We start from the raw sequence: 13,113 nt of genomic DNA, 5'->3' as shown, positions 1-13,113 counted from the left end.
AACCTCCCACCTCTTGTCAGTCACAATGCCACAAACACATTTATAAAACTAAGTTCATTATTTCTCATTTGAGAGAGGTTCCTTGACTGTCCTACTAATCAATACTTTCTTTGGTTGACTAGATGCCTATCATACATCAACAGTTATTTGTTTCATTATAATGTTTTGTAATGTTTCATAAACCACTAACTTTTTTAGTGCATATGATTCCCATTAATTACATGCTTTTATTCACTGTGCAGTTTCTATTTTTTGAAACACTATATTCATGTATACCTTGTTTACATTCTCAGTATATTTATGCTGTATTATTTTTACAGTTTCCAGCTGTCAATCATCCACAGTCTTTAGAGAGAAGATACTTGGGAATTTTAAGTGGTGTACTGCTTGATCTTATGAAGGTAGGAAAATGTATTTTATTTGCTGTCTGTAATATGTAGGGAACGATGTAAGTGACTTTTTATCTTTGTTTCCTAATAAAACACATCTTAAAAGTACATGTGAACTTCCTTTTGAGATATTTTGATACTACCATTGTTTTGTGGCAAAACTTGATATTTCTTAGAAATCAGGAAAATATCCCTTGCAAATGACAGGAGACTGTTCAAATTTTACTGACTTGATAAACAATACATAGTCCCAGCGAATCACTGTCATTTGCAGCAATATGCATTCACACTGACATACATTCAGATGCACAAGTTACCTTAGTAATGCTGTAGTATGAGCTCTCAACCTGTAATAAATTTAGATAAACCCATAGAGTAGTAGGCTAACCTGAGTTGTTGTTCATTTGTTGTTGGATAAGCATAAGGATGTGGACAGTTGTCAAAGACAAAGTTGACGCACATTAGTGTTTTGTTTTTTTTTTTTTTACCTGAGCACTTAATCTGCTTGGTATCACTCACCTCTACACAGTGTGTATGTTAGCTTACCCTGCAGTCCTGTTTTAGAACAAGTCAGCTAGTTACCCATGGCCAAACTAGCATATGGTCCTGAGATAGTTTCTTACAGGGGATCAGGAGAAGCTGGCTCCCCTCAAAATGGCCAAACACTGTAAAGCATTGTGCTGTGCATTTTTGCCATATTTCTGGCTGTGCCACACATACTGTTGTCCTTATCACTGTGCTATAAAAACATCACCTTGGTAAGCTGCAGTACAACCCTCCCATGATTTCATCCACAGTAAGCTGAAAAAAAAAAGTCATAGTGTCAAAAATTAGGTTTAGAAACACAGGAGTACCACCTAAGAATTAAAGGTGATCTGGGAAAATATGAAGCATGGATATGGCTAATTAACTCTAAATCAATTGTGTGGTGTCAAGCCCATCTATGCCAGTTGTCTTGGAAACCAGAGGTCATCTGCTTTGGGGTATACTTGGGTGTTTACGTGCTTTTAGCAGTATTGATGTAGCCAGCAGAAATCCACCAAATTTGCTCTACTCTTTTAACACAATCGGTTCAAATCACTTTCATTTAATCTCCCTGCCTTATGAAGAGAGTTAGCATAGCTTTTATCTTGGTTTCACGGAGTCCACAAAATTGGGTACCTCTGTGCATATAATTGCTTGTGTTTGGTATTATACATTTTTTTCTAATAGACATAAACTTTTTTTCTGGCATCATAGTTAGCTGTAGCTCAAGCTGTAGTAGCATACATTGCAGAACAGAAATTTCAAGATCATTCTTGAGACCATTGCTACACGTGCTGGGGTGGGGTTTATTTTCATTTTATCCTAATTTTTATGTTCTATCTCAGTGTCTCTTGGGTTCTTTTGGTGTGATTTAAAAGTTACAAAGTTGTGAAATGAAGCACTTGAACTTTAGGGAAGCACAGGTTTCCAAATAATTCCGTTCCATTTCAAATAATTGTTTTCAACTTTTCTGTTCATCTTTCTCCCTACAAAGTGAGAAAGGTCAGGGATTCCGTAGAGGAGGTATTTTGTGTTTGACCTACATTACTTAATTCAGGAGTTGGAACATTCTTAAAGAATGAGCAAAAGACTACAAGAAGAGAACAGAAGAGACTTGTGGTTAAGTTGCATGCTACGAATGCTGCACATACTTTGCTGTATGCCTGTCTCTTCTCCACATGCTGGACAGTGTGGCACGTGTCCACACTTGGTGTGTTCCTCATTATCTGCATTCTCAGGGACCTGAGGTCTGATTACTAGATTACTGAATAACCCATACTGCAACTTATGTCAGCTAAAGAAATGAGTTCTTGATATATCTCTTTTTAGAGAGCATTTCTGGACTAAAGGAAGACTAAATGACTAACTTCTATTAATGGAGAGGCATCTCTTTGGCCTCATTGCTCTGTTGCTCCTCTCCCCTCTCCTGCAGAAACCATGCTGTTTTGCAAGCATGCATTTGGGAGTTAGAAGTTTGTTTTGCATGTGACGACTTGGGCAAAAAAGACATAGAGTATTTCAGTCTTTTTCATATCATCTGTCATTCAGTTGTCTTCCCCCATTCAGCAGCAGACGTGCATTTTCTCTGACCTTCCATTTACTACTAGAATACTTGCAGAACCCCTTCTTTTCACCTTTGATGTTCTTCATTTGTCTTAGCTCCAGCTGGACTTTGGCCTTCCAAAGTGGCCTATCCTTTGTGCTAATCCAGTGCTTTTATAGCCCTCCTTTGTATCCTGCCCTTGATTCTAGTTCTTATACCCTCCCGTTTTGCATTTTTGTTCATTAAGAAACTCCCTGTTGAGCCAACTTGACTTTATGCAAAATTTTTTTGTCTTCTGTACAGTAAGATGCTTTGTTCCTGAACTGGCAAGAAATTTTCTTTAAAAATCAGTTCTCCTTGCTTGTGGTCCAGACTCTGCAAGTCAGTGTACAGACACCTGAGAGAAGCCTCTGAACATCCTCTCTTCTGAGGAAGAACGTGGAAATAACGTGTGGCCTTCTTGTATTTGTTTGGGTCATTTGAGCCACTGTAGTGATGCACCAGAAGAAAGGGGGAAAGAAAAAAATTAATCATTCAGTACCCAGTTTGTCACTTGCAAAAGGAAAATACTGAGTGCTGTATGACCAAACTACATAGGAATGTGGTTTGCCCCTTGCTTTGTTTCTTGAGAATTTTCCATTTTGAAGTGCAGGGATCCTGTAAAGGAAAACCAGTTTGTGGTCAAGTGGCTGAATGCCATGTTAATGCACATATATGCATTGTGTGTGTGTATACACATGCATATGTACACATAGAGTTGTTCTGTATTCAACCTATATAACCCTTAAAAAATAGATATTCTTTTTACTTAATAGCCATTCAAACTTTTATCCTTGCTGACAGTCGTGCATGTTCAAATATTCCAAGATAAGTTTTGTATTGCCCTGTTCTTGCAAGAAACCTTTCAAACTTATCAAAATACCTAACCTATTCATTTTCAATTTTGTGATTAAATATTTTCTACATGTCAGAAAGTGTCTTTGTTTAGAATCACAGCAGATCTAACAGAATTGTAAGGCAAATGTTATTCTGAGTGCATTATAAACAGTTTAGATGATTCTTTAAAAATATGGGTGGACTTGAACCCTAGAAGTAAAAACCAGAACTCTTATATTTGTGTATTTTAAAAAATACTGACTTTAAAATACTGGTTTTGTTTGTGTAAGAATGTTCCCATATGCTTGTTATGTTTGTTTGTAAAGCCTGTTTCATTGTAGCATTTTACTACTGGTAAATTTGATCTTTTTCATTCTAAACAACGTTGTTGTAAGGTATATCCTGAAAAACATAGTTGTATACATAAAACATATTTTTACAATTTTAGATATTTTTTCTAAGCATATTTTAAGCACACATTTATAACTATGTATGTATGTCTATATATATTATTATGTACATATAGCACTATATATGTTTCATAATAAGCAGGGCTGAGGCGTTCCGACTTTTAAGCAGCACACAGGTTTTGTGTTTATTTTGTATCATATGTAGTTTAATGCAACATGAAATTATTCTAGCAGTTGCATCTAATCACAGAAACTATTCCAATAATGTACTTTATTTTGTTATATTTTTTGCTGATACAAATACAGATACTAACATTTAAACTTTGGGATTTGTTTTCCAAAGAACTTACTGAAGTTAGATCCAGCAGACAGATATTTGACAGAACAGTGTTTGAACCATCCTTCGTTTCAAACCCAAAGACTCTTGGATCGCTGTGGAAGCTCACCTTCACGGTCAGCTAAGAGAAAACCTTATCACGTAGACAGCAACACATTATCTAACAGGTAAACGTAGCCATGTCACCATCATCACTGACATTTGCTCTGCCAATGAGTCAGTTGCTATCATGCTTACATACAACATCATCTACGAGAAAAGTAGTCATTTGAGAGTTGAGGCACATGGAGACATATGCACTGGCCCATGTTGCCTCACTGAATAAAGGAATTAGACACAGTTTTACTGTATTATAGCTATTAACTGAAGTTTTTGCTAACTTTCTGCATCAGGCTGAATGCTTCTTGAAAAAGAAAACCAAAGACAATATTCAAGCCATTTCTGCATATGACAAAGGAAAAATAAGTTGGCTTACCCATCTTAAAAGAAAGTTAGTCTTTTTCTTGAACAACAGTAGGAATTTTGTGGCTTGGAGAACGCCTGAGATGACAAAGGAATGCTCTTTTCTTTGGAATGCTACCGTTACTGTACATGTGCAAATCTGTCCAAGGTTTTGATATTTGAAAATTCAAATTCACCCAGATTTTTAGCAGCTAAATGTCCTGAAAGTTGTGTTCATTGATCATGCTCCAAATTGGAGATGAACAGAATTTTGTCTGCAGTTGCAGTTATGAATCAAGTCTAGTCTACTTGAACTTAAAGCAGGGTGTATTTGCTCCCTTGCTGGACCCACATAGCTTGAGAGAAGCCACTTGATTTTAATACATCAACGAACCAAGTTTACTAGTGGATAAAATACTTCAGTACAAACAGCCTCATGGTATTCCTCTGACAAAAGCTTTCCTGAAGTATGCAGAATGATACTGGCTTTTAATCCTAGCCATGTCTGTCTTTAGTTCTTCCTGTGAGAGTTAAAAAATTACTCCTTATTTTAAGATTTCGAACAATGACATTTACAATCTATACTTTTTCAGAGATAGACACCAAAAAGTTATAGCTGCTCTTATAGATATTTAGGATGGAAGTTTTACCAATAGAGATGTGGCATCAGAAAGGAAAAGCCAGATCCATGGGAAACTTCTTGTCTACTACAGAGGCTTGCCTATCTGCTTGATTTAAAATTACTAGGTTCCTTGTAGCTCTACATTTAAAAAAAATATACTTCTTTTTCACTAAAAAATATTTTAAACTGGCATTAAAATTGCTAATTTTCTAGAAACTGTAATAGAGTACATAATTAGATCACTGAAAGTGGGTAATACAAAAATCCTAAGTATAAAATGGCTAGCATTATCCAATTATAATTACCAACAAGATCAACAAAGGTACAAGCTCATCTGTAGAGTGACCCTCAGTAATTACCTCAGTAATTTATCAGAGTTACATTATCATAGATTTGATATAGAAATAAGTCAACTGTTCATAGCCGCTTAGGTCCATCAAGGCTAACAAGTACAGCTGCAGCACTGCTCAGTCATGGCTAGTTGACAATGCCAGCATAAGTACAGAAGCAGAACTGGTTTTATGCCAGAAAACCTGAGTTAATAAATCCTGCTCAAATAAATTCAGGCTGAGGGTTTGCAGAACCAACTCAGATCTCAGTCCCATAATCCCAAAACCAGGAGAGCTGGAAAGTAGAGTAGAGGTTAAAGACATCACCAAGTAGCTCTGCAGCAAGTCATTCTGGTTGCAGAGCGTTTCGGGTGCAGCTTTGGGGATGAGTTAGTGTGCCAAGAGCTGGGATAGTGCCAAGTTCCACAAAAGCTGAGGTTCCTATGGTAGACCTCATTTTGGGCGTGGTGTTACAGGGCTTGCTCTGCTGCACTGAGCTTGGGCTCACTCCATCTGGATGCCTTTACCAGCACAATATCCTCTTTTCTCCCTTCCCTTCCTTCCCCCCCATTCCCTCTCCAAATCAGACATACGTTAGATGGCCTGGAACATTGATTGTATCAGGTTTTTTTGATAGTGCTGACATACTTTATTGTTCTACCTTCACTTTGATATGCCAGGTGTATTAAGATTTTTTTCGATGGATATACAGCTGATTTTCATAATGTAGTGCTTACATTATTGATGTGCACATGTTTTACTCACACACATGCATAAATGTGTAAATATATGTTGGAATTTGTATGATTGGATTTTATATCTTTTTTTTTTTGTCAGCAAAATCCATTAACCAAAGCTGAGTTTGTCCATCAGGATATAACCAGAAAGAAACAACAATGTACTAACTGTAACTAATCTGTTATTTTAGTGGAACTTCTGATGCCTTGTTGGCAGTATTTGATCTTACTGCAGTTAAATTTTGTGGTTTTAAATAGCAATTCCCTTCTGAAATGACTGTACTTTTGTTGAAATTATTAATATGTGAATATGTAATCTGGTATATTAATGCTTCTTTATGCATTTTAATGTAGAAATCAAGCCAGCAAAAGTTCCGCTTTGCAGTCACACCACAGATCAAACAGCAAGGATATACAGACACTAGGGGTTGGCGGGCCAAGAGAAGAGGGTCTTCCAGCAAATGAAAGCTTCTTAAATGGAAACCTTCCTGGAGCTGCACATAGTCCAATGCATACAAAAAAATCAACCAACACACCTGGATCTGGCAACAAGGATCTAGCCAATAATAACATGCCACATCTTCTCAGCCCAAAGGAAACAAAGGCAAAAACCGAATTTGATTTTAATGTGGAACCAAAAAGTTCTGATGGTCCAGGCACAAAGTACCTGAAGTCGAACACCAGATCACAGCAGAACCGGCACTCATTTATGGAAACTTCTCAGAGCAAAACTGGGACACTGCAACCCGGCGATAAGCACAGTCGCCACAGCTATATTGATACTATCCCACAGTCTTCTAAGAGTCCTTCGTATCGGACAAAGTCAAAGAGCCATGGGGTTCTGACAGACTCGAAATCCGTCGGCAACCTTTCTGAAGCCAGGGCCCAAGCTGCAGAACCAAACAGCAGTAGGTATTTTCCATCCAGCTGTATGGACTTGAACTCCCCTACCAGTCCGACTGCTCCCCGACACAGTGATAACAGAACTTTGCTCAGTCCGTCTGGGAGGAATAACCGCAGCGAGGGTACCCTGGATACCCGAAGACCATCAACAAGACACTCCAAAACAATGGAGGAGTTAAAACTGCCAGATCACATGGATGGAAGCCATTCCCACTCTCTCTCTGCTCCACATGAATCTTTTTCCTATGGTCTAGGTTATACCAGTCCTTTTTCTTCACAGCAGCGCCCTCATAGACACTCTATGTATGTGAGCCGGGACAGAGTGAGGTCAAAGGGCTCAGAGGGTGGCTTAAGCATAGGGCAAGGGATGGCAGCCAGAGCAAACAGCCTGCAACTGTTATCTCCACAGGTGCAGCATAAGTCACTCACAAGATCTGTTGGCTCGTCACGAGAAGACTGTACGGAAGATACTAATAGGGTTAGTTCAAAATAATTCCTATTATGGAAGGCTTACCTTCCTCTGTTTCATGTGGGGACAGTGTCCTGCCTTCCCTCTTCTGTTTGTTTGTTTGTTTGTTTGTTTGCATAATTATTTATTTATTTGTCTTGTTGCAAGGCAAGAGATGTTGGGTGTTTTTTCAGCCTGGCTAAATATTTCAAGTGCAAAATGAGAGGCTATTTAAAAGATTTTTTTTTTTCTTAATGGACTATGAATACCATTCTTTTAAAGTACTGAAATGCAAGAACAGGAGAAATTGTCTCTGAAGTTAAAATTTCATTAGTAGTTCCTAGCTTTTGGTTACATTGTCTGATGTCATTTTTATCGTATTGTTTTGCTTAATCAGCCTTCTCATTTGTGTTTTTATTTAGCTTTTCTTGCATGGCTTTCTGTTCTGAATGCTAATGTTATTTTTTGAAGTGAGCTTTTTCACTTGCTTATAGCAGGACATTATTGCTGAAATGCCAGAATCTACTAGGGGAGTATCAAAACTTGCAATATTTCTCTTGATTAGTATGATAAATAACTGGGGTAGTCTAGAGATTTTATGTTGGAGAAGCCACTGGTAAATTGACTCCTTACAGTGACTACTGTCGCTAGGTACCTTGGTGTGTTTTACTGTGAGCATTATTTAATGAGTAGAGGAAGGGCTAGTTCTGGTGTTGATTTACATTCTGTACAGAACACTTCTGAATTATCTGATGTTTTACACATCAGATGTGTAAAGATGACTGCATTTGTGCCAAAATCTTTAAATTGCTATACCATTGATCTAAACTGGAGCAAAATGGTGCAGAGAGAAGTACAAAAATTAATGTTTGTTCCTCTATATGTACATCTCTGATAAAGTGACTTCTAAGGAGAGAACATCTAGTTTGGATTTGTTGACAATTTGAAGGAAGTCAAAGAGCTGCAACTATTATTTAAGGTCTAAAAATTATGCTTTACTGTGAGGAACTAAAAGACTCTGCCTACTTAGTTTATGTAAGAAATATGTATAGCTGAATTGATAGTGGCCTACAAGTATCATAAAAAAGAGTTTTCAGGTAGTGGTTGCCTCTTCAGTTTAGTGGGGGAAAAAAGTACGGGATTTTGTACTTACCACATCTTCTCCATTCAGGATTATGTGTATTCACACATGAGAAAAGATCTCATCAAAATAGGAGAAATGCAATATAATTTAAAAAAAAAAAAAAAGCGCTACTTTGAAGGAATTGCAGCAGCTCCATTTCAAAACCAGTTGTTTGTTTTTATCTTTGTGTAGTCATTTTTCTCTGTCTTGTTTCAGTCAAGTTAAATGTTACTTATTCTTCAGGATGTTACTGTAGAAGGGCAATAACACCAACATTTGAGGTTTTGATAATAAAAGCTCATGCTACCTTGTATTCTTCAGAGCATTAGGATCTTTTTCTACATTATATAGCAGATATTAATTTGATAAGTAATTTTAATTTTATTTCATTTTATGCAGAGGCAGATTGGTTTTATTAGATCATTCTTTGTCTTTTGACAATTGGTTGACAAATTTTATTTTAATTAGAAAAATTGATGTATATCTTAATGCTTATGTTTTTGTTGATTTTGGTTTGCTTTGGAATGCCTAATCATTTGTAAAGAACTTGCCTTTATTTTTTATGGTCAGTGTTTTTAAACTTAAGCCTTCATTTAATGCTTTTAAATCTGTATTTCAACCGTCAGAAGTCTGAAAGGAAAAATACTCTTCTGAAATGGATGGCAAGTCTGTAAATTCACAAAGCTGTTTTGTTTGTTTATACTAGTTTCAGTAACAAATCAGAATTAAATTGTCAATCTTCTTATGCCTCGTAAAGGCATTTTCACAAAGAAGTCATTCCTTGGCTCCTTCCTATCCTTTTTTTTTTTTTTTTGCTGCATTCTGCATTAAAAATAAGAAAATGTGACTTTCCTCAGGATTACTGAACTAAAAAAAATCAGGAATAACATAAGTATTCTCAAGGATTCTTTATTTTTTCCTATTTTTTTTTACATTCAGTTCTACTGGTTCTCTCTCTGCTCATATTTTGTGAAGTTTCCTCACTTCCATGTTTCTAGTTTCTCATTGATTTTCTCTTTAGCTCTACCAAGTCTTTTTAAAGAAAAACATACTTTGTTTGCCAGGCTTTAGATCTTACTTAAAAAAAAAAAAAACCAAAAACAGACTTGCATTCAGTGTTCATTTTGGGGCTTTTCAAGTCTTAGTACAACACTTTCATTTTAAGGTTTCTTTTTTATTTTAAATGAAACATTCACAAAAGGGGGCAAGCAGAAGAAAATCAAGTATGAGTTGCTATTACTGTCTCATATTTGTAACTTAACTGCTGACAAAGAAGCGGTATCTTACACAAGTAATAATTTAACAAGTGCTTCAGCCTCTTGTAAATTTTAAAAGAATCAAACTGTCATTTAAAGCATTGTTTTAGCTCCATTTCTCATCTTGGCACAGTTTCAAGGTTGTTTTATCTGTGACATTGAGGCCAGATCCTCACTAATAAAAGGCAAAATAGATTTTGCAAATCATTCATATAGTGAATTGAAATCCCAATTTTTAATTCTTGTTGGATGTTTTGTGATTTTTTTTTTTTTTAACTTTTGTCCTTCTTGGACATTCCAGATTTAAATTCCTGTAGGGAGTTCAGTACAGTTTCCTGTGGGGTCTTGTAGAAAGCATTGAATTTTACCTGGCCAGTCTGTACTGTGGGAAAAATTGCAGCATCTGTTTCATTTAAAAGTGGAGTTAGGTCATATTTGATGGCAAATTACACGCCTAAGGGTGTACTTCAGCTTTTGCTTGAAGTACCTTCCAGGAAGTACTGTATTCAGGAAAACAGAGTAAATTACAGGTAATTATATTCTTTTTGGTATCCTCTCTGACTTAACTATTTAGCTTATAGATTTCTTTGTTCAGGGACTACCTCTTATTTTGTATACAGTAGATTTTGTGACTCTTGATACCTCGAGGTACTACTGTATAACAGCTGATAAGAGATAGTGCTTTGGTGTTGTAATTATCACAAATTCTATACATGTCCTGTTTGCTTTTTAAAATTTGCCAGTAGCAGAGTGACCAGATTCCATCAGAATTTAATTTCACAAGGCCTCCAGTAATGTTACAACTGCATTTCACGGCAAAAATCTGAGGGTCTGAATCACACTCAAGTCCTAAAATTACGACTAAGAGGCAAAATTTTGTTAATGCCTTCTTGGAAAAAGCAAGCAAGCAGCACAACCAAATAATTATTGATTACATAGTCTGTGATTTGATATTGGCAGTTTTTAATAACATGAAAGGAAAATTGTGTGTAGTTAAGTTCGGGGTTTCTTGCTTATGTATGTTGGTTAAAAACTGCAGATCAGTTTATAGTCTTTCATTTTAAATAGTTGATTGTTCTTTTGTCTAGGGTGGAGCATATCATGATCCACACACAGAAGATGGAGCATCTACTAAGGAAAATAGAATTCTGTATAATGATCCTGTTCCAAGAAGAGTTGGCAGCTTTTACAGAGGTAATTTTATGGTGGATCTTAGAAAACTAAACAAGAATTTTAACATGGAATATAAATTAAGTAGTTATCTATTTGCAAATGATAACCCACTTTGATTGAAAAGTATATGCAGTGCAGTACCTTGTAAAGCAGAAGATAATTTATCAGAGGGAGTTGAACAAAATAGATTGATATTACCAGAGTAAACAGTTCATTAATGTTTTTTAATTCATATTTTAAATTCTTATTAACATTATATCTAAACACCTTTGTACTTGTAACACATTGACATACTTACTGATCAATTTCAAATAATGTGGTGCGTAGAACTGTAATGCTAAGTTTTTCGTTGCTCAAAACCTATAGTAATTTCTTTTGTTCAGACTTACTAAAGATCAGGGTTTCCTACAAGCAAAAGCACACTCATATAGTCCCAGTTCAGAATAAATAATAATGCAGGACTGTGTATGTGCATATATATATGTATGTATATGTGCATGTGTGTGTGTATATATACACGCAGATAGATTCTATTATGGTACACAAAAGGTGGTGATTTCTGAGCAGCTGCCGCATGGCTAAACCTGGGTAATCCTTTCAAAAAAGACAATTATGATAAGAGCTAATTACTGTCCTGCAAGTGTTAGGAGGTTTGTGGGGCTCCCCTGAACCTTAAGAAGTCCCTATCAGCTAAAGTTCGATTATGAGTCACCTAAAACCTCAAGTAGAGTCACAAATCTCCCTCTGATCCTCTTCAAGTTGATCAGTTGGCTGATGACCTGATTTAGACATGTTAAAATCTGCCAGTCCTTGCAAGTGTCCCACTGCAATGTTAAAACCTATGAACAATAGTGAAGCTTGTACTGGTTTGAGCAATGCTTTTGACTGTAAGGTTTTGTAGCACATGCAACAGAGAATCCTTAAGAATCCTCAATCCTGAATTGATTTTATTAATCCTTAAAACACTCATAAAACCAGACATGGATTATCCTTCTTTTTTATACATAGTGAAACAGAAGTTCCAAGGAAGAATGACTTTCCATAAGTGATGTGCCAAGGAAACTGTAGGTCTGGAGTTGCATTCAATTCCTTATTATAAACTAGAGGTTTCTTCCTCTTTAATTATTTAATCTATGAAACAAATATATTTTAGCTCACAGACTTAATTATTGCATTGGAAAATGAATCTATGTTTAAATAATACATAGATAATCATATATGCAAAAGCTATTGAAAGAAAAAGTTACTATGAAAAAAGTAAATTCATATTTGTGCAATTCTTAAGTACCGACTTAATACAAAGGTTATTAGCATGTACTTTTGTACTAAAGCTTGAACAAAAACTTACAGATTCAATTTTGATCAATAGAATAGTGTGATGCTGCAGTAATGCCGCAAATAGTGTCTGGTCAATTTTTAATCCAGTGTAGGTATTTCTGGTGATGTTCACAATTCTAATAAATTTATGTTCTAGGTAGGTATAACCTATTTACAAAACCACAGGATGTCTGTTTCAAAAATATATACTGTCTGATTTTGATCCTTTCATTTTTAGTGATGAGTCTCTTACTTTTAGTTATATTAAAATCCGAAGTAATTTTTTTCAGGTTGGGTACTATATTTTTTTAAGGTCTAAGTGAAGACAAAGTGTAAACTGTAGTATTTTGTCTTTAATAACAGTATTCCAACCTTCTCTTCTATTTCCTGTTTTTAAATATCGATCACACTTGTGGTTCCCTACTGATAGAAGTGTCCTCAAATCTTAGTAACAACTTACCCAAGTTCTGATGATGATCTCATTTTACAGCTAGTATTACCTTGCAATTATCACAAAGCAACAGCTTTCCAAAATGTAAAAGTCTGCTTTTTTTTCAGTCATACATAAAATACAACTGTGTCTTCACTGTTTTGTTTCTGTAAAAGAGGCAGGGAGGAGGCAGACAACTGAAAGATGCCATTTTTGGCAGAGCTGAATATACATTGTTTGCTATTTCTCTGTTC

At 35.8% G+C, this 13,113-nt stretch overlaps 1 protein-coding gene across 1 annotated transcript in view; it reads left to right on the top strand.

The window, feature by feature from the left end:
- CDKL5 (cyclin-dependent kinase-like 5) overlaps nucleotides 1–13,113 on the top strand; it is a gene marked incomplete at its 5' end in the record, with an annotated part of 50,495 nt that overhangs the window by 21,649 nt on the left and 15,733 nt on the right. Inside the window, 4 exons of the mRNA XM_010293845.1 lie at nucleotides 321–401; nucleotides 4,087–4,247; nucleotides 6,564–7,590; nucleotides 11,028–11,133. Coding sequence (XP_010292147.1) covers nucleotides 321–401; nucleotides 4,087–4,247; nucleotides 6,564–7,590; nucleotides 11,028–11,133 — 1,375 coding nt within the window. The remainder of the gene's footprint in view (nucleotides 1–320; nucleotides 402–4,086; nucleotides 4,248–6,563; nucleotides 7,591–11,027; nucleotides 11,134–13,113) is intronic.

The sequence above is a fragment of the Phaethon lepturus genome, unplaced genomic scaffold (assembly GCF_000687285.1).
Source record: "Phaethon lepturus isolate BGI_N335 unplaced genomic scaffold, ASM68728v1 scaffold2009, whole genome shotgun sequence".
Taxonomy (NCBI): Eukaryota; Metazoa; Chordata; class Aves; order Phaethontiformes; family Phaethontidae; genus Phaethon; species Phaethon lepturus.
The sequence above is the reverse complement of the archived record's forward strand: the minus strand, read 5'-3'. Positions and strand labels throughout refer to the sequence as shown.